Here is a 22,234-nt window from a genome sequence, read left to right as displayed (position 1 = left end):
AAGATAATTATCTCCTTTGACCATACAATAAATATATACTATATTTAACTCTTAAATTTGAGGATGATGTTTCTTTCTTTTGCTGGCCTGGATCGACTTGGTCTCCCTAGACAAAATGCTTTGATCAACAATAATAAGGTGGTCTAAATTGCATTTAAGGTGATTTGAAATCGGGTTAGGAACAATTTGGGTTGAATTTAGGTTGGGTCAATAACAAGTTGTGTTGATTTCGAGATGGGTTAGTAATAGATCTGGTTGAATTTTTGGGTCGGGTTAGTAATAGGTATGGTAAATTCGGGTCGGGTCAATAACAAGTCGGGTTGAATTTGGGTTAGGTCAATAACAAGTCGGGTTGAATCCGGGTCGGGTTTGTAACAAGTTGGGTTAAATTCGGGTCGGGTCAGGAATAAGTCGGGTTGAATTAAGGTCAGGTTAGTAACAAGTTGGATGAAATTCAGGTTTTGACGGGTTAAAACGGGTTTGGGTCAATTTCGGTTCAAGTCGGGTTCGGTTCAGTTCAATAATTTACAGGTTACATTCGGGTTCAGGTCTCACATACTCAGGTCAACTCGGGTTTAGGGTTGGTTTCAGGTCGGGTTTAGGTCACCGTTTTTTCGGGTTCAGATGGGTCGATTAATAATCGGGTTTGAGTCGGTATTTCGAGTCGGGTCAACCTTTGACAGCTCAAACTACTCCTCTTATGACTTTGGGATAAAATCTCATCGGAGTTGTAAAGTGAACTCTGATCTTAATGTGTTTGACTCTCTTATCTTTTATGAATGCTAGACACTTTCATAGTTACTTATGTTATTTGAGAAGTTCATACTTTAATACAACATAAATTAGAAAAGGTTATTAAACTTCACGTAGTTCCCTCTTCAGTCTTCACCTTCTACATCGCGTTTCTTCATATTATACGCGAACTCTTTTTTATTATAGTAGTATTATTGATTATCTAATATGAAAGATACGTGCATTGTCACCCTGCTATGTTTGGCCCGTGAACGAATTCGCACACAAACAAGACAGATTCATGATCCATGACTAGAACAATCCATTCAAATTTAGCAGCCTTAGGCCCCAACGCCGGCGGAAGAATAGAACTTGGCCTTCAATCACTTCAAAATGCCAATCATTCCCCACTATAAACATAACGTTTACACTGCTTCTTATGATGTCGGATAACTCATAAATTTGACCTTGTTAATTAAGAATAAGGGCCCAAAATATAGTAATAATACAGCTAAAAATTTGATAAGTGTAAACATCATGACAATCACATTTTTTTTCTTCCTTTTTGACTTACCATTGGATCCTACTATAATTCTTAGCAAATGAGTAGAAACAACTGTTTTTGTTTTGTTAAAAGTGTGAATATATTTTGATTTAGAAGACAACAACTAAACATCTTTACTAGTTTTGTTCACCTTTTTATCTTCATGAATCATCATTTGTATCCAATCAAATCCTTTACTTTTGCCACCCTTTTATTTTGTAGTCTTTTTTTACTATTTCTTGATTTTTCTTCTTATCATTTCGGTGCCGATTAATATTGTCAATCTTAGAATAGTCAAAGAAAATAAAATTTAGAGTTTCACATTTAATTGGTGATAGTGCCATATAACTTCATAGTATATGCATGACACATTATATTGATAAATACTTATTATTTGTGGTATATCAAGCAAGATAGGGTGTTTTACTTATCTCCCTTTCTCTCAAGGATTTCCACGTTCATTTATATTGTATGACCCCTCATTAGTAGGAAGAATGGAAATTTTCTTCAAACATATTGCCATGAAGTCAAGGTGATACTATTCATTTCATCCGTATAAAATTCAATCACGAAAAAAATGATAGTTTATATACTTCGCAATAACATTGTATAATTATTAATTTAGAGCTTATAAATAATACATAATTGAAAACTTCAATTAAATATCCAACCAATAAAAGTCATGGTTTAGTTGTTAAGACCGAGAACATGTATACGTATGATATGTCGATATGCCACAAACTCACATCACCCCATCAAACACATTGACATCATTTCATTTAAATATTGATGAGTAAAAAGTTATTTTAAGAGGAATGTATCCAATATAAACATTGACAAAAAAAATTTCTTTAATGTGGGTCCCAAATAAAATTGAGAGCAATATAGTAAATTTGACAATTCCTTTACTTGCGGGCAGGTTAATTGGTGGGCCAATTTAGGCCCACATTCCGTTCCATAGCCGCCCCAATCGAAAGCCAAAAAAAGCCTATGATTCATTCTGGGCTTAAAGTTGACCAATTCATGATTAGCCCATAAAATAGCCCTATTTAGACCTCTTTTTTCATTTTTAAATTAATTTTTTCCATGCCACGTGGAAAGGAAAATTCACATGTGGAACTCTCAAGCACCATACAAAAATTCCCAACCCAAAGGCTACGAAGACTACGACTAATAATTAGGTTACCAAATGTTTGATTTGTGGGTCCCTAAGTAATTCTTGATTACGATTGTTCTACTTAGGTTGAAAATACCTTAAATTTAATTCTATACTTGCCTATTATTTTGAAAACACCAAATTCAATTTCTCTCCCTAAAATTTGATGAATATAAATAAATAAACGAAAAAAAAATTATGCTTTGATTCGTTAAAATAAGTCTATACTCCATAGTAAAAAAATTATACTACGTAAATGGTAAATCGAGTATACATGTATGTATGTATCTCGACGTTTATACAAAGTATTTCGTATATTCTTAAATTCTTCCCTAACCTTAAACTTATAGGAATTATATTGGGATGTGTTATGAAAGTTGTACTTGTAACATAAAATGAAGGAGCTAAGTTCGATATGAGAGAATTTTGTTATCACTGAGTCACTGTGTACTGAGTACCCATTTGTATTTAGTGAATAATTTACTTTACTACAGAAATTAGAAGTACAAAAAAAATGGAGGAGGTAAATAAAGTGGGCCAATTGACCATTAGCAAGTGGGAACCAATAAAAGCTGCCTTAAAGATATGCAAATTCATTTAGACAAATTGTGTTTCTCCTTTCTCCCCCACCCCCCAAACACCAAACCAAACAACTCCCAACTAAAACAAATACAACTATAATTAAATTTTTATTGACATAAATTTTTACTACACACTTAAACTTATAATCCGTACAAGTATAAGTTAATACGTAGGGCCTGTTCACATTTACTATTGACATAAATTTTTACTACACACTTAAAAATTTGATCTGATCATTTATACGTTGACTTTTTTTTTTAATTTTAACAAATTCAATTATCAAAAGTTGAATTATGCATTTAACCCAATCAAACAACATTTCATATATAGATTACGGGTTTGTTCACATTTACTAAACTGAGCTAAATTGAACTGAAATTAAGTAAATGTGAACAAACCCGTAGTCTATATATGAAATGTTGTTTGATTGGGTTAAATGCATAATTCAACTTTTGATAATTGAATTTGTTAAAATTAAAAAAAAAAGTCAACGTATAAATGATCAGATCAAATTTTTATGAGTCGGCAAAAATATGAAAGTCAAGCTGTTACAATTTTACAAAAATAAATAAAATGTCGATTATATAAAACCGGCCTTAAAAAGAAGCTAGCTATAAGTATAAGATGGATTGTAGATTTGTAGTACGGACAACATATTAATGTGATTAGGAATTTAGCCTGAAGAACAAGCTAGGTGGGTTGGGGGGACCAAAAAATGAAGCTTAGCTTATATATGTTTCAGAGTAGAATGTGTTGTCCCTTTTATACCATTAATTTAAATATAGCTTTGCGATTGTTGCAGATTATTGCAGATCATATTCATATATTGCAACTTGTACGTACCCGCCTCAATACATCGACCGATCTAGCCGTTTCTGAACCCTCTCTGTATTTTACAGCTTAGCTTCTTCTTAAGGCTGCTGCTTTCTTGTGACTCCTTTCCCCCCCTCCTTTTCCATGCAGTCATTGCTATGTCACTGTTTTTATTTCTTTTCAATACTTATTTATACTCGGATACACGTACGCTTGGTGGTGTATGTATGTACACCATGCAATCACTTGTTGGTCATTGGTTGTTGTTAGCTAGCTACTCTTATGTAATATTGTAAACTATACTCATTACTAGGTGTATGTTCACTGTGTGTGTGTGTGTGAGTGTGTTTGTGTGGTTATTGTGTAATTTGAATTATTACACGTAACAAATGTAATGATCAAAACATCTTTGAATTTTGATGAGACACGTTTTGTTATACATCATCACTGGTGGTAAGACTATTTAAGAGTCATGTTCTAAATTACGAAATGATATGCTAGGTTTTGATATGATAGGTATTTTAATTTTAATTTTTAATTTTATATTTTTTTATATTTTATATATATATATATATATATTTTTTGTTTAAGAATCATCTATCAAGAGTTTAATATATGACGTACACAAGGATGTAAATTAATTGAGAGTAAAAGACACTAATGTATAGTATGTTTAAGTTTTATGTGATCATGGATCACCTTGAGAAAAGGGGTGGTAATTCGATCTTTTCATTTTTTGATTACATTTTGACTGATGTACGAGTTTAATTCTTATGGAAAGTGAGAAGAGAGTAATAAAATGGTGAAGATAAGTTCACCTCTTTAGAAATAAGTAAATAATAAACAGGTTTACCTCAAAAAAAAAAAAAAAAAAACAGGTGATGATCAACACCAATTCAAGCTAGTATACTAATTATAAAGAGAATAAAAAATTACAGAGTATACTTTAATTTATTATTAGGGGTTATATATATACATTGTATACTGTATATACTTCACACAAAGTAATTTATTATTTATATAATTAAGCAAAACCCAAAAAAGTATATTAAGAACTTTTGTGCATGCAGTAGTAAAGATTTTAAAGCTAACACCATATGATAAAAGAATGGCATGCCTAGATATTTTAGGAGAATTTATAATTAATTGAACATTGAAAGTTTGAAACTATATTACGAGTATTATACAATATATATACTACGTAGTATAGACTACAGAAGAACCTAATAGCTTAGTTTATCGATAAATTACAGCTATAGGAGTAAAACAAAATGCTCAAAACGTTGCAAACATCTTGAACAATTGAATTCACTTTAACCTTTACGTCAAACCTTTTTTTTTTTTTTTTCATAAGGTAACTTTTATATAATCCTCAAAGATCTCATATGGTACAAAAGGGTGCATTTAAAAGAATATTAGAAAAGATATTGAAGGGCTAGTAGCAATACTTAAATAAAAGTCACATAAAAACATGCTTTGGCTTTGTTAATTAAAGCTAACATCAAGTACGGATCAATTAAACAAAAGGTTAGCACATATTGTAAGTTGTACTATTCTACAAATTAAATAAAATTAAAAAAAAATGCTTCTAAATAATTAAGATTTGAACATACTAGTTGGTTGTTTGCTACCTTCTTCGTTTCATCATTTTCATGCTTGATTAGTTTGATGTTTTTAGATGAATCTAAACAATGATCAACATTTACAAATATACTCTAATTTCATATGTACAACTTTATGTGAGTTGTAATTGATTTTTTTGTCAAACCAATAGAGCTCTAGTATTTATAAATTCAACAATTTACTTTTTAATTTCTAATTTCATATTAAATGTAGTTTTAAAACATAATTTGTAACTCGTACATACCAACAACTAAAAATTATAGTGCATGTATTAAAAATTGTTGTTCATATGTTTTTTTTTTTTTTTTTTTTTTTTGAAAACTTTTGAATACAACCACTCAAATAGCTAGTTAATCCCTCCATTTCGAAATAGATATGTCTTTCATTAACTTTATATTATGTTGATTTCCAGAATTGATTACAAATATTGTATAGGTGTTAATTTCATATTTACACAAACCAATCTAAGTTAATTAAGGGTTTGTTCTGTTCAGTTTAATTTCAATTCAGTTAAGTTCAGCTCCAATCATTTCAGTTCAGTTCAGTTCAGTTTCTAATTTCTTTCTCTCATGCATAAACAATTCATTTCAGCTCTATTCACTTCAGTTTCAACTCCAATTAGTTTAGTTCAGTTCAGTAAATCGGAAAAGGTCCTAATTGGTAGAGGAAACCATTGCCTAATCCCCATCCACCAAAAAAAAAAAAACACTTTCTGTCAAAGAAACCTCTCCCAATAAAAATCAACAGAGTTATAAATGAAAGTCTGAAAGGAAAAATAAAAGCTGATAGTTCCCATTCTATTCCACGTGCATGGGATATGGTTTGTTAATAAGTACATGTACAAATAACTGATAAATAATTACTATAAATTAATATTAAAATTAAGTAGGTATTAATATTAAAATTCAATTAAAGTAATATTCTTAAAGCTATAAAGATAACGAATAAAAATAGTACCATAATGTAACGCTTAAAATTGCAATCATTTTGTGATGATGATCATGATTTAATACAAGTTCATGATGTCTAACCATGCTGTTACAATCTCTGATTCTACGCTCAGGTTTTGTATTTCATTCTGCTAAAAGTAATGTAATAATTTAACAGAGGAGCTTCCTTAAAATATTTATGATTAACTAACAACATACAGTATTATTTTTAAATTGTTATTGTTTCATTCAATAATATTTTTTTTGATACAAAAAATAATTAAGAGTGTAGATATCAAGATTCAAAATTGCAATCATTCAATATGAAGTAGGAGTACAAATTTTTACACCTAAAGTTTAAATTTCTTCTAAGTGGGTTAATATGTTACTCCGTAATGTGTAAGGGCATTATGTCACTCGGTTTTCAATTATCTAAATTATATTTATCTGAACTTATATTTTATTTACCGAAATAAACAGTCATTATTGGGTGAGCTGATCAAGTACATAGTTTTACCTATAATATAATTCTCATGTTTATAAATAGTACAGAGTATTGAGTACTCTATATTACCCCCGTACTTCCTATAAACTTTATTCCTCAAGCTAAGTGAAATAAATTGAACTAATTATAAAAACTACATTGTGTGTAAAGTACGTACATATAACATATCTAATTAATAATCGGCCTTCAACCAAATACACCATTGATCAAGTTAATACGAAGTACGTATTTTGGTAGAACGATATGAAAAAAAAAAAAAGGTAAGAGGAAGAAATTTCAATTTATAAGTTGATGTTTTATAAAATTACACGCACAAGTTGTATAACCGCAATTTTTAAAGGGTGGCATTTTAATTTTTTTCTGAAGGGGTCCAATTTGAGTGTAAATGAAGGAAATTAATTAAAGCAACAACAAATTGTGAGCACCACATTTTACATGAGGCTGGGAAATTTTGACTTGACAGTTGACAATATTAATGTAACTACATTTTTCCTATTTTATGGGTCCCTAATTTAATTATTAATGATAAATATTTTGTTGGAAAATCTTTCTTCTTTATATCCTTAATTATTTATATTTTGTTCTGATCATATTAGATATACTTTGATAGGGACTTTTTTTTTAGTTATTCCAACTTTTTTGTTAGCCTTTTTAGCCGACCGGTAACCACTATCATTTGGAACACGGGACCAGCAAAGACGCACACGGCCTTTTGATTATTGGCTTTTATATGTATTTAACTTTGTCTACTTTTATTTGATTAAATTGGTTAATGTCTAATCACTTTGAATTTTATCATTATACTGTAGGATTAGCAAATGGTACAACATTATCCCATGAATTTAAGCATTTCAGTTGACAACTCCATTTGCATGTACCCGGTGTACAGTATTTTTACTGTACATCGGGTTTTTCTCACGTGCAACTTCTTTATTGTTTTTTTTTTTTTTTTTTTTTTTTTTTAAAATAGCTTAATTTAAAATCACGGAATTTTATACCTAAATCAAAAAAACGCAGAACAATGGAGGAGAGAGAAAGTGAGAAAACGCAGAACAATGGAGGAGAGAGAAAGTGAGAAATCGCAAAAATTGCAAAAAACGATCATCAATCGAGGAGAAAAAAGGTTAGAAAACGCAAAAATTGCAGAAATCGATCATCAATAAAGGAGAAAAAAGGTGAGAAAACGCACAAATAGAAGAATTCGATCATCAATCGAGGAGAAAAAAGGTGAGAAAACTTACAAATTGCAGAAATCGATCATCAATGGAGAATTCGACTTTCGATACAACAAAATGCAGCAATCTCATTCACGAATTGCTACAAAAACAGAGGCAAGTTGAGACTGAATTTGAAATCGATTTAAATCGATCGATTATAGAAGAAGAAGAAACTTATTGTTTTGGAGATGAATTCGTACCAATATTCAACCATCCAGACAATGCAGAAGCAATTGATAATGCAGAAGACGCAATACACAATGCTGAAAATCAAGTGGTTCCTGATAAATCAATTGATTCAAATTCAGAACAAACAACCAAAACAAATGCAACTGAAGGTAATTTCTATAAATTTTTGAGATTGTATGCTAAAAAGAACCCTTTGAATACATAATTGTTACCCTTTTTATGCATAAACGTGACCCTATTTATGCCTAAATGTTACCCTCAGATTGAATGCAGAACTTTTGAGATTGCATGCAAAAAGTAACCCTTTGATTGCCTAAATGTTACCCTTTTCATGCTTAAAAGTGACCCTATTTATGCACAAATGTTACACTCAGATTGTATGCAAAAAGTAACCCTTTGAATGTCTAAATGTTACCCTTTTCATGCTTAAAAGTGACCCTATTTATGCACAAATGTTACACTCAAATTGTATGCTGAAAATTCAAGTTGTATGCAGAAAGTATCCCTTTGAATGCCTAAATGTTACCTTTTTCATGCATAAAAGTTACCCTATTTTCACACGAATGCTACCCTTTTTTATGCTGGCTGTGGTTATTATCTGATTTGTTTGTATTAAATAACAGATACAAATCCAATTGATGCTTCTGGTTTAGATCTTAGAGGATCATTTGTTGGTGTGGTAAGAGAAACTTTTGAAGAAATTTTGGAATTGTATGAAAAACATGCTGCTATACTGGGATTTTCAATAAGAAAACATACAACTAGATTCAAACAACACACAAAAATAGTAACTGAGAAAAACTATGTGTGTTCTGCTGAGGGAAAGAGACATTCAGGTCAGAAGAAAACAAAGTTAGTTGAAATGGTTGATGAAGAGGATGTAAATGTAAAAGCAAGAAAGCCAAGACAAGTAGCCATTACAAGATCAAATTGCAAGGCATGCATAAGAGCAAAAGTGAATAAAGAAGGACAGTTTGAGGTGGTGTCTCATGTTATTCAGCATAACCACGAGCTAACAAAGCCACAGTGGCATTATTTGCATCGTTCTGAAAGAAAAATGACAAAGGAAAAAACTGAAGCAATCAAAACAATGAAATCTTCAGGTTTAACTACAATGGACACTTACTATTACATGGCTACAGAGGCTGGAGGAGAACAGAATGTAGGCCATAGTGTTGTAGATCACCTGAATTTCTGCTCAAGGTTAAGAATGGAACAAATTGAGGCTGGAGATGCTCAAACTTTAGTGAACATTTTAAGTCAAGAACAATCAGAGGATCCAAACTTCTTTTTTAGAGTGAAGTTTGACAAAGAAGGAAGAATTTGCAATATCTTTTGGAGAGATTCAATGATGCTAGAAGACTATAGGATATATGGAGATGTTCTTGTCTTTGATACAACATACAGAACCAACAGATATAATCTTATATGTGCTCCATTTGTTGGCATAAATAACCACTGGCATAATTGTATGTTTGCATGTGCTTTTATTGGGGATGAAACAACAGATTCATTTGTGTGGTTATTACAAACCTTCTTCAAAGCTATGGAGGATAGAAAACCAACTTCAATATTCACTGACCAGGACCAAGCAATGGCAAATGCAATTCTGGAGGTAAAAGATTTATATTGACATCTTACAGATTTGAGATCTGACAATAAAGTTTTTCTTTTCACATAAAAGTTACCCTTTTATCTGCATAAAGTTATCCTTTTTAGTGCATAAAGTAACCCTTTTAACAGCATAAAGTGACCCCTTTATTTTCAATGCAGGTGATTCCAAATACAAGGCATAGACTTTGTATATGGCATTTGGAGCAAAATGCCATAACCAGATTTGGAGCTCTTAAAAAAGACAAAGAATTCAAATTTGCATTCAACCAGTGCTTAAAGATGTGTGTGACAGAACAAGAATTCGAAGAAAAGTGGCAGGCAATGTTGCAGAAATATGAGTTGACAGAACACTCTTGGTACAAAAGAGTGTATGAGTTGAAAGACAAATGGTGTCCTGCCCTTAGTAGAGATTTCTTTTCAGCAGGAATCTTATCGTCACAAAGGAGTGAAAGCACTAATCATGCTATAGGATTCAGAGCAAGTAAAACAACTACTTTGACAGAATTTTATACCATATTTAAGAAGACAACCAATCGTTGGAGAAGCACAGAGAAATATGATGAGTTTACCTGTAGCAAGTCAATAGCATTCACTTCATTGCCTCTCTCTGGAATGCTAAAGCATGCTGCACAGGTAAAAAGTTAACTGACAACTACATAAATTACACCTAATATATGGCAATTTAAATGAACCTACATGATTTTGATGTACAGGTTTTCACTTTATCACTCTTTAGAGATTTTGAAGAGGAGTTTGGATACTCTATGGCAACAACTGTTCAGATGTTAGGCAGTAATGAAGAATGCCTACTTTATCAAGTAACACTAGAAGACAAGCCATGGTCTGCACATCAAGTAAACTATATACATGAGAGCCAAACTGTATGGTGCACTTGCAAAAATTTTGAAGCATCTGGATGGTTATGTTATCATTGCATCAGAATTCTACATTTGCATTCAGTAACAAGAATACCAGATAAGTATGTTTCAAAAAGATGGACTAAGTTTGCAAAAACAGAGGCATGGGATAGGTTGAAGAATCAGGATCCTAAACAGCAATATATTCCATGGAGGCAAACAATGATGAGGAAATACTACAATCTAATCTTAAAAAGTCAAGAAAATGAAGACACAAGAGCATTTATGGAAGAAAGCTTCAGAAACAGTCTTAAAATGGTGGAAGACTTACTTGCTATTGCTGCTCAGAAAGAAAGTGCAGAAGCTGCTTCTAACATTCCTGATGTGGCAGACAGCACTCAAAGCAATACTGACGTTTCTTCAGCATCGAGTACAAGCACAAGTGTACCACAAATACTTGATCCTAAAACGGCTGTAACAAAAGGAAGAAGCAAGAGAGCAAAAGGAGGACTTGAAAAAAGCAAGAGAAAAAGAAAACCAGCACTGCCACCTCCAAATTCAGAATTTGGATCAAAAACACCTAACTTACGACTCTTTTAAGATCTTTTTTTGAACATTTTTTTTTTCGAAATTAATATACCTTGTATTATTAAGCTTCAGAAACAGTCTTAAAATGGTGGAAGACTTACTTGCTATTGCTGCTTAGAAAGAAAGTACAGAAGCTGCTTCTAACATTCCTGATGTGGCAGACAGCACTCAAAGCAATACTGATGTTTCTTCAGCATCGAGTACAAGCACAAGTGTACCACAAATACTTGATCCTAAAACGGCTGTAACAAAAGGAAGAAGCAAGAGAGCAAAAGGAGGACTTGAAAAAAGCAAGAGAAAAAGAAAACCAGCACTGCCACCTCCAAATTCAGAATTTGGATCAAAAACACCTAACTTACGACTCTTTTAAGATCTTTTTTTGAACATTTTTTTTTTGAAATTAATATACCTTGTATTGTTAAACTATTTTTCTTTTGTTTTTTTACTCTATGACAAGTTTAATGAAAATGTGATTGACACTTTTATTAGCAGATATTTAATTCTTGGAAACATCAACTTATGTTACCCTTTTCATGAATTAAAGTGACCCTTTTCATGCATAAACGTTATCCTTTATATCCACTAAAAGTTACGCTTTCTGGTAATAAAAGTTACCCCTTTTGTCAATAAAAGTTACCCTTTTCACGCATAAAAGTTACCCTATCTATCCAAAAAAAGTATACCTTATCCTTTCTATCCACTAAATTAACCTTCTCTTTGTTAATAGTTACCCTTTCAAGTAATAAAAGTTACCCCTTTTGTCAATAAAAGTTACCCTTTTCATGCATAAAAGTTACCCTATCTACCCAAAAAAGTATACCTTATCAAATATAAAAAGTAACCCTTTTTATGCCACAAAGTAACCCTTTTTATGCACAAAAGTGACCCCAAAAAACATACACAAGAACCTTTCAAATTACTTAATGTATGCACATACATCAGTATTCCAAAAGAACAAAAAACTAACCACTAAGTTTAATTACATCATTTAACTTGATGTATATGCACAAACATTAAGTTTTTTCATTGTTCAAAAAATGCTCCTAGACCTAATCAACCTTTGCTTCTAACAGTCATTTCACCCTTTAGAAGGAGTGTACTTGTCTGTCTTCTTTTTTGCCCTTTTTCCTTTGGGATTCTCTTCGTCTGCCTCTGCCTTTGCTTCTACTTCAGCTGCCATTATTCTTTCTTCATTATCTTTCTTCTTCTTTGCAGCAATTGCATCCTTTCTTCTCATTTCAATTTCTTGGCAATAAGCAGGATCTTTCTTCTTCTCATTGAACTTCTCTAATTCTGACAACACATCATTCCTAGATTCATTCAAATCACACAGCACCAGTGTCGTACAAATCTCACCTCGCAGAAATTTTCTCCCAATAATCTCACAACAGAAAAAAAAAAAAAAAAAAAAAAACTTATCAATATGTAATTAATAAAAGCATTAGAAAGGGAAAAAATACATACAAAATAGATGAATAATTACTGTTTTGAGTTCATTTAATTTGAACGATTCGCCAACAAAATGGAGCATGTGATACATAACAAACACCCCACAGTCCAAATTGTCAACTTTTTCTTTTCTCCATTCCAACTCAACAATTTGAAACCTATAAGAAGGTAGCTGAACACTCTTTGGATGATTTCTTTTTCCGAGAAAAACACCCATTTGATCACACTGACATAAAATATAAAAGTTTAGAATAAAATAAAACAAGAAAAAAGAAAAAAAAAATTTAAATGGAAACAATAAGTAAACAGAAACATAACAATGAAATCAACATAAACATACCAAGTGTGAAGACAATTCTTTGGTATATTCAAGAGCATCATCACGCCAGATGATATTGTCAAGATAATATACCACCTCTTTTGTATGATCAATAACAAACAAAATGTAGTGATTCTCAATAAGAACAGGAAAATATATCTGAAACAGAAAAAATTAAAACACTGATTTAGACAGTTTAACACAAAACAGAACTTTTTTAAAGTTTTGATAGTAATTTATCATGAAATATACCAGTTCAGCATCCATAATATCACATTCAGGATTCTCATAGCTCACCCAACCTTCCCATAAACCGTGCAAATCATTAACAGCTTGTGAAACTTCACCTTTGCCAATGTTTTCACAAACATGCAAGAATGCAAACTATTAAAAGTATGAGAACTTGTTTATATAAAAAGATAATAACTTTAGTGCACATAAAGGGTAACTTTAGTGCACATAAAGGGTAACTTTAGTGCATATAAAAAAAAAAATCAAATTACTTACACTTTGCCTCACACCAAAGAAGAATTTTCGAGGACCAGAATCAAAACATGCCTTCTCGTTCAAATACAGACAGTAGCAATCAATGATGCACCATCTAATTCTAAGTGGAGCTACCAGGGATACCATGTCTTCTCTTGGAATTAAAAAATTCATCCCAATAGTAACAAGATTCTCACTGCAACAATAAAAAATAAGATAAGCATTAAACAAAAAAATAAAGGAAAAAAAACATATAAAATATAATTATTATAAAAAATGACATTTAACTTCCTCATCATTGAATCATCCTTCAGTAAACAATAATCAAGAATTTCCTGATGTAACTTGGGCAATTTCTTGAAAATCCGAGCATTAGACCTCAAAAACAGAGTAAGAAAAGGAACATCCACACCTACTGGCCCACAGTCGAGTGAGCAAAAAGATTTATTGCCTCTGACGATACGTCTAGAAGCATTTGCTACAGAAGGCCCAGCATCATCCTCAGACCTATTCATCAAAACACTTTTTCCTTTACCATTGACATCATCCTCAGACCTATTCAAATTCAAATCTTCTTCAGATTCATTATCAGGATCATCATTGTTATGACATTCAGGTTCATAAAAATCACGAAACATTTCATGAATAGACTTCATCTTGTTACACTCCTCAATTAAACCATCTAAAAGCTTCAGGTAATGAGGATCAGAAAGTAACTGTTGTGTTTGAGAAAATACAACAGGATCATCAGAGGATAATGATTCAGTTCTGCGAGAAGCAATCATATCACTCAAGGTTTGAAAACCCTGTGACTGAACCAACAATAATACATCCATATTTCTTTTGACCAAAAGAAATGTTTCATGAACAGCCTGCAAACATATGAACCAATAAGAAACTATACAAATGTAAAAAATAAAAATAAAAAACAAATGAAAATTCATGATATATGCATAAAGTTACCCTTTTAAATGCATAAAGTTACCCTTTATTATGCATAAAGTTACCCTTTAAAATGCATAAAGTAACCCTTATAACTGAATATTTAGGGTAACTTTAGTGCACAAAAAGGGTAACTTTAGTGCACAAAAAGGGTAACTTTAGTGCACAAAAAGGGTAACTTTAGTGCATATAAAGAGATAATAACTAAATAAAAAAAAAAAAAGAGCACTTACATCAGTTGAAATTTCTTTAATTTCATCATCAGTCATCACACTTTCTGGAAGATCAAATGCAAGAATGCGGCCACTTCTACCACTTGTAGAAGCCCCTTGACCACAAGTTTGCTTAACAACAGGAGTTATAGGATCCCTAACTTCAGGCTGTGAAACGGGATATGTAAGGGTATCCAATGGTCCCTGCCCAAAATCACCAGCTTTAATCTCCAAATTGATCCGCTTCTTAATCTTCGCATCAGTCCAATGTTGAATCAAAGGAAGGGTACTACTTTCCTTTTCTCCTTGGAAATTTAATCGATGAAAATACATAATTTGCAAAGCTAGCAAACAACCACTTACATTTTGAGCATTTTCATCATTCTTATAATTCACAACAGCCTTCTTTAATTTTTTCAAAACATATGAACACCAATCAAATGTTTTGATTTCATCAACATTTTCCACAGCCTTCAGCAACTTCAATGAAACAGTCCTATTAGTAGTAGGAGCTAAGAAGCTAGACATAGCATGTAGCACAAAACATCTCTTGAATTCTTCACCACCATCATCCAAATCAACCATCCTAGACTCCACTTTTGACAAATGTAGAGGTTGCTTCTCAGTAAGACCATAATCATGTCTCCATGACTGAATGATACGTTTATCTACACTACCTTCTTCAGGATTCTTCTGAAGTTCAGGAACAGCAATCTCACTCATAGGCAAGCCAAAGACATCACATATATCATTTTTAGTAACTACAAACTCTTTACCAGCAGCAATAGTGAACATGCAGCTACCTCCATTAAAGTGTTCAACCAGCCAATGTAGCATTTGACGATTCAAAGTTTTCAATTTCAGATGTAATAAACCACCAAAACCTATTTCTTCAACAGCTTTTTGTTGATTAGGACTAAAATTACTCATCATTAATTCCAATGTGTGTGGTCTGCACCTTGCAATCAAGGGTCTTTTTTCCCTAAATAATAATAATATAAGTAAAACAATATCAGAATCAGAATCAGAATCATGATATATATGATTAAAAAAATACAAAACAAAAAACATTTATACTTACACAACAGTATCAGAATCAGAATCAGAAACTACTTGCAATTCAGCATCTGCTTTGGCCTTCTTAGATACAATTTTAGACTTCTTAGGAGATGCTTTAACCTTCTGAGACTCTGCTTTGGCCTTCTTAGGAACAGTTTTAGCCTTCACAGTTTTAGCCTTCACAATGTTAGACTTCCCAGTTTTAGACTCTGTTTTGTCCTTCTCAGGACCTGTCTTGTTCTTTTTAGCAGGCTCTTTACCCATTCCTTTTCCCCTTGAAGGCGATTTATAACGATATCCACCTATTGAACCACCTATATCTAATTAATACAGAGGATAACCATAAATTACAAATTCACAAATTACTCAGGGGAAAATTTAGAATATATGCATAAAAATCCTTTTTACTGCATAAAGTCACCCTTAAAATACAACAAGTAACCCTTTTAAATAAAAAAGTAACCCTTTAACAAGCATAAAGTGACCCTTTTAACTATATAAAGTGACCCTTTTAACTATATAAAGTGACCCTTTTCACTGCATAAAGTCACCCTTTAAACTACAACAAGTAACCCTTTTAAATACAAACGTGACCCTTTTGACAGAATAAAGTGACCCTTTTCACAGCATAAAGTGACCCTTTTCAAAGCATAAAATAACCTTTGTCATGCATATAAATAACAATGTATATATTACTCACACACAATGCACAATGCACATATTACTGGTACTCAAACACATATACACAAACACAATGCAGATATGCATACTATTCTCATAATCTAACTAAAACCTAACATCAAAACTTGAAGAATAATGAATAAAACTTCTGAAAACAAACATGCAAAATTTGTTTAACATGTAACAACACCACAACACATATATATCAAATTTTGAACCAATTATCACAATGAACAATAAAATAAAGCAAAATTAAACATAATAACTTCAAAATTGAAATTCAATTATCATAATATGCATAATAAATCAACAGAAAACAATAAAAAATAACATGCACTACTAATTCGACATATATAAGCGAAAATTCAATTGAAAATTCGAAAAAATGATGAAAAATTAAACAAACACACCTTCTTCAGCATCTACAGCCTTCTTTGTAATCTTCTTCTTCACCATTGCTGAAACTAACACTACAAAAAACGAAAACAAAATCAAAATCAAAAAACCTAAAAATCGAAGAACCAAAACAATTTAAACTAACAAAAATCTCAAAAAAATAAGTAAACTAACCACAATTAAGCGATAAACAACTTCACAAGTGAAAGAAAAGTGAGAAAAAGCTCGAAAAAGCTCGAAAAGCAACAATGGAGGAGAGAGAAATCGCAGTTAACTGGTTTTTAGAGAGAGAAAAACGAGGAGAGAGAAAGCGTGAATGAGTGAATGAAGGAGAAAATCAAGGAGAGAGAAAGTTCTTTTTCTTTAATTTTGGAAAGCACGTGCCCAGGACAGTTTTTTTGTCCTTAAAATCCGCCATTCAATATCATTATTGAACACCCGCTTTTTTTAAAAATTTGTGTTCAGTTGATTAGTCGCCACTAATTAAGTTGTATTGTTTTTTTTTTTTTGAAAGCAAATTAAGTTGTATTATTTATATAAGCAAAACCCAAAACTACTGAGGATAAGTTATTTGTAGAGTGATCTTGCTAAGGTCACATAGTCAATGCTACAATTAGACACCATTTTGTTAGCTTAGCATTTTTTCAAGAGAATTAAGACGATATTTTATTTATTCATGGTTAAACAATAGTAAAATATATAAATCGGAAAAAAATAGGACTATCAAAATTCAACGAGTGTTTAGGTTTATTTATGTATCATTTGATGGCTTTTACATACACAAGGAATTAAGCTAGTGGTAGGGGTGTGTGCAAGTCATCCTATTCCAAATATTTGATCATTAACTTGTAAAAGAGGTTAAAAGTTACAAAAGTGTGGTGAGAGTGTCTAGCTCATTTAAGATAGACTAGCTAGTGATCTAAGGATGAAATTTTAAGTTGCAACATATTAATTGTATATAAATGTAATTGCATAGGACAAGGATATTAATTTTTTTTTGTTTTTTTGTTAATGTAAATATAATGTTACGAGCTAGTGATAGTTATAACTATATGTTAATGTGGCCAATTTGCGGTACTTTATAAAGAATTTTAATAAGTAGAACATGGGATAAATTTATTTATATACAATTATCAGCAAAAATTTTTGGGGAGGGGGTTTAATCCTTTTTCAAACAATTTATTATACAGTACAATATAGATAAAGAATTAGTAATTGACATTGGATTTAACTAAAGAGATAAACTTAACTGTTAGCTAGTGAGTGAATTAATTTCTTAATTGATTGCATTTTTTCCTAGTTTTCACTCGAGCAACTTCATGTTGAGAGTCTGTTCTGTACACCTGGGTGTACAATATATCTAGATTAATATAACAAATTTTACTTCATATTGCATATCTAAATATCTTCAAATAATAAATGCATAAAGCACAAAAAAAAAACGAATTGAATTGAATGACGACATAAACACACACCAATAAACTAAGATCTTGTTACATATTACATCTATTATATATTTATGAAACGTGATAAAATTAAAAAATATCTAGGTACAAATACTTAAATTAGATCACTAGCTAGATTAGATTAGTTGGAAATTTATTAGAAAATCAAGTGTCATTTGATATTAATGAATGATAAGTATCTAGTCCTTACCTATTTATATACAGCCCTTAAAATCACGCGCTTATTTAGCATTTACAAATCTAACCATAAGTTCTAACTAACGCAACTAACATTCAAAAAAAGCTCCCTACATACATAAGTACATCGTACATGCTTGCCTAAATCTTTACTTAGCCTGCCAATTTATGCACGCTATTAACATAAAGTTAGTAACTTAAGATTTTTATATAATATCTTAATTAAGCTAACTAATGGAAGGTATAATTAATGTAATTGCAGTATAATAGTAGAATAATACGAGTATATATTAGAATGAACATAATAATTGTAGAATGTTCTTATATTCTGATAAAATAGTAAGCATGTGCAGTAAGCGTGAGCGTAATCTAGTGTAGTAGTAGTATTCAGTAGGGTGTTCCATGTCCTACAATTACTAAAAATATAAATATGAATAATAAATTACGTTATCTTGTTGATTTGTTTTTTTAGACATAATAATTATTAGGAGGGACAAATATTTCATGCCATGCAACTTTGAGTGAAATATAAGCAAACTGAAAATCACAGAAAAAATAACGTGTCTTAGATTATTCATAACACTTGTTCTCAATAATATGTCAGCTGCATCCCATACACCTTAAGTTTTTAGGGCCTCCACCACCAATATATACAACTATATAATTTATGAAGCAAATTAAATCATATATTTGAAGATTATGGATACTCAAGCTCCAACTAAACAAGTCAACACAAAGCTAATTGACCAATTGTGTTAATGATAGTAGGTGGATCTAGTAAGGGGTCTGAGATTTTGAGTGTCACGTAGATATCATGCTAACTTCAAAATATAATACGAGATATGTATTAAATTGATAATCACGGAGTCGTTAGGTTTCTGGCAATATAGATCAGATATCTTAGGAGCCCATGCCATTATATTTTCCTTTATCTTTGGCTTCGTGTATATATATCCATTACTTTTAATTTATTTGTTTAGCTGAGGGTATCCTTTTATTCAAGGCTATCATTACAAGTAGGTCGGGCCAAATTTTAGTGAGCGCATGAGCGGCCTATATATGAAATCAACAATATGTAATACGAAGCATCTAGATATGTTGAATACGACATAGGTTGCAGTTTGGTCGATTTTTTTATTAGTTTATAGACTATGGATTATACAAAATACTATGAATATCATTTTTTAAAAAAAAAAATAATAATAAGAAAAAAGTCATCTAATAATCAATTCATAAAGTTTGTTCACAATTGAGTGTCTTCAATAATAAATTTGTAAGAATTTTGTGATAAAGATGCAAAATTAATCAAAGAAAATCAATACCATATACATAGTTGTCACATCGAATGAAGGTAAGTCATATTCAAACTATAGCAATTCATATCTACTAATAATACTCGAGTCCAAGTAAAAATGATTAGCCACAAAAATAGGAAAAAAGAGTTTTGTAGTCTCATGATAGTTGTGATAATCTCCTAAAAAATAGGGAAAGATGAAGGAGTTTAAATTACTAATAACATTTCGAATTGACTTTTGACTAGTGACAAATACAAGTATAAGTTTTGAATTAATATAATTCGGCTAGTATTAGACCGACAATTTCATAAAAGCCTAAAAATATACAACTATGGTCAAACAAAATCAACTTTATGTTATACACTAATCACATTAATTTATACCCAAAATTACAAATACTACATGATATATATGTAGTTATGGAGTAGCTAATTTGATACTACTGCTAGCACATCTTTTGCCTTTTTGAGCTAAGCAATTCAGCAATTCACTCCTTAATTTGTCATTATATGATATTAATTATTGGTTAACCAATGAGAACTTAAATTCTTCACTCATTGGCACAAAATGGCAGACAATAAGATTACTTTAACATGAAATTAGGTAGTTATTGTATTAGTTATGCTAAACAAACATCTTAAATTGTTATTTAGTATAGTATATAGAATTATAGACTAGTAGTAGTATTTGTTTGCATAATGCATTCCATCTATACATATAACTTTACAGATTATTATGTTTAAACTTTAATCAAATTATGTAACCAAAATAATGAGCCATTTAGCCCCCCAATTATGCTAGCTTACAAGTCGATATAAATTAGCCTTTACTAAGCTCACCACTGTAGTACACAACCCTAAAATTGCATGGTACTATATATCCTTATTACTTAAATAGTTGATTGTTTGCATCTAATTTTGAGATTAATTTTATTCGTTGATCTTCAATATATATAGTCTTATTATCAAAGATTAATTTGAGACTAATTTGAACTTTAGAAGTTATAACCCTATAACAGCAAAATGTTACGTCTACAATAAGGGCATGTTCTCTTCAGCTTATTTTCAGTTCAGTTCAGTTTACTTCCCAATTTTAATCTCTTATAAAATATTCAGTTCAGTTCAATAAATGAGAATAAACCCTATTCTGAATGGAAGATTATATAATCAAATTATTATTATATTTTTTTATTGACACAAATGAAATTTGATGATGAAAAAAATTTAAATGTTTGGGAAGTTAGTTTGTCATATACATCACACCAACGTAGTATTGAGGTTTGATGTCTTACATTATTTCCTCCAATCATTGATAATTGATATGGTTGACTTTTGCGTGATTTATACAATAAGTTTGACAATTTTTTTTTTATTTTTTATTTTTTATACAAATGTATAAATCATAAATGTTTTCATATAAAATACTATATTAGTATACAGTACATCATACTATTATTTTTATATATGGATTATAATTTTTACAATATACTCCGTACAAAGTATATACATTGATGGTTACACTACGGATGGCAATGGGTCGGGTTAAATGGGAAACCCGCCCCATCCCCGCCCAAGTGGAGCGAGGATGGAGGGAGGTTTGGCGGGTGATGGGGCGGGGATGGGTATAAATGTGTACCCGCCATGGGTGGTGGGGCGGGTATGGATTTTAGAGTAGATCCGCCCCGCCCCGTACCCACCTTATACCCGCACCATATTTCTTTTAGAAGAGTTGAGAATTTACGAAACTTGATACCCCCTAAGACCCAATAAGCTTGAATAGTGAAAGTCCCAATTTTTTTTAACCTAATTTGATATAATTGTCATTAATGTGATACAATAGAGCATCATGGCAAAGGGTTTGGGACAATTTTGGGGCGGTTATGAGGTGGGTATGAATATCCAAGTGGGTGATGGGGCGGGGATGGATCCTATCTTGTACCAGGTGGGGGGGGGTATGGATGTGGATATTGTACCTGCCACGGGTGGTGGGCGCGGGGATGGATATAAGATTTTTAGGTGGGGATGGATATGGAGGTACCATCATCCGCATCCGACCCGCCCCATTGACATCCCTAGGTTACACTAGTGCACTGATTATTATGATCAAGTCAAAATTACATCAATTATTCATAATTGGAGAGATTATACACTTCACTCAACTAATCTTTATTATTGATCAAAACTTTAAATTTAATTACTCTTTTCTGAATCAAAACTTATTTACAAGTGTTTTTGTCATGTTATTTATAACCTTTGATAGTTAAACTTATTTACAAGTATTTTTTTAGGTGAACTAAACACACATTAAATTTACTTATCAAATGAATGTTAATGAAACTTATTCATCATGTAATAAGGGTTTGTTCACATTTACTTAATTTTAGTTCAATTTAGTTTAGTTGAG

At 31.3% G+C, this 22,234-nt stretch overlaps 2 protein-coding genes and 1 long non-coding RNA gene across 7 annotated transcripts; 1 reads left to right on the top strand and 2 right to left on the bottom strand.

Annotated features, from left to right (window-relative positions):
• Nucleotides 1-7,834: 7,834 nt before the first annotated feature.
• LOC145631590 (uncharacterized) lies at nucleotides 7,835-11,548 on the bottom strand. Its single transcript, XR_014112405.1, has 5 exons — nucleotides 11,451-11,548; nucleotides 11,093-11,233; nucleotides 10,474-10,529; nucleotides 8,302-8,382; nucleotides 7,835-8,201 (listed from the first exon to the last, which is right to left on the bottom strand). It is a non-coding gene; the product is annotated as an uncharacterized LOC145631590 (long non-coding RNA).
• LOC145631589 (protein FAR1-RELATED SEQUENCE 5-like) lies at nucleotides 10,069-11,413 on the top strand. The gene is made up of 2 exons (XM_081683701.1): nucleotides 10,069-10,537; nucleotides 10,618-11,413. Exons 1-2 carry the CDS (start codon nucleotides 10,184-10,186, stop codon nucleotides 11,359-11,361), a joined length of 1,098 nt encoding a protein of 365 aa, XP_081539827.1. The 5' UTR covers nucleotides 10,069-10,183; the 3' UTR covers nucleotides 11,362-11,413.
• A 696-nt stretch (nucleotides 11,549-12,244) lies between the features above and the next one.
• On the bottom strand, nucleotides 12,245-17,272 carry LOC145631587 (uncharacterized). Of its 5 annotated transcripts, none has more exons than XM_081683697.1 (10): nucleotides 17,068-17,272; nucleotides 16,908-16,967; nucleotides 15,839-16,136; nucleotides 14,779-15,739; nucleotides 13,892-14,475; nucleotides 13,625-13,799; nucleotides 13,370-13,501; nucleotides 13,139-13,276; nucleotides 12,833-13,024; nucleotides 12,245-12,730 (listed from the first exon to the last, which is right to left on the bottom strand). In XM_081683697.1, the coding sequence occupies exons 2-10, from the start codon at nucleotides 16,951-16,953 to the stop codon at nucleotides 12,428-12,430; spliced, it is 2,829 nt and encodes a 942-aa protein (XP_081539823.1). In that variant the 5' UTR covers nucleotides 16,954-16,967; nucleotides 17,068-17,272; the 3' UTR covers nucleotides 12,245-12,427. The 5 variants fall into 5 exon arrangements, with proteins under 5 accessions (XP_081539823.1, XP_081539825.1, XP_081539822.1 ...); XM_081683699.1 differs by having other exon boundaries at nucleotides 15,839-16,118; XM_081683696.1 differs by having other exon boundaries at nucleotides 16,908-17,272.
• Nucleotides 17,273-22,234: the final 4,962 nt, after the last annotated feature.

This window comes from Chenopodium album, chromosome 5, assembly GCF_948465745.1.
Source record: "Chenopodium album chromosome 5, dcCheAlbu1.1, whole genome shotgun sequence".
NCBI classification, from domain to species: domain Eukaryota; kingdom Viridiplantae; phylum Streptophyta; class Magnoliopsida; order Caryophyllales; family Amaranthaceae; genus Chenopodium; species Chenopodium album.
Note: the sequence above shows the minus strand (reverse complement) of the source record. Positions and strands in the feature narration are given on the sequence as shown.

Bases quoted from the DNA above. Each gene is read 5' to 3' on its own strand.
- LOC145631587 (XM_081683696.1), bottom strand. From the start codon at position 16,953: ATGGTGAAGAAGAAGATTACAAAGAAGGCTGTAGATGCTGAAGAAG. The intron at 13,277-13,369 runs GTATATTTCATG...TTTCTGTTTCAG, and splicing joins ATATTATGGATGCTGAACTG to ATATATTTTCCTGTTCTTAT. The intron at 13,025-13,138 runs GTATGTTTATGT...ATTTTATGTCAG, and splicing joins AAGAATTGTCTTCACACTTG to TGTGATCAAATGGGTGTTTT.
- LOC145631589 (XM_081683701.1), top strand. From the start codon at position 10,184: ATGTGTGTGACAGAACAAGAATTCGAAGAAAAGTGGCAGGCAATGTTG. The intron at 10,538-10,617 runs GTAAAAAGTTAA...TTTGATGTACAG, and splicing joins TGCTAAAGCATGCTGCACAG to GTTTTCACTTTATCACTCTT.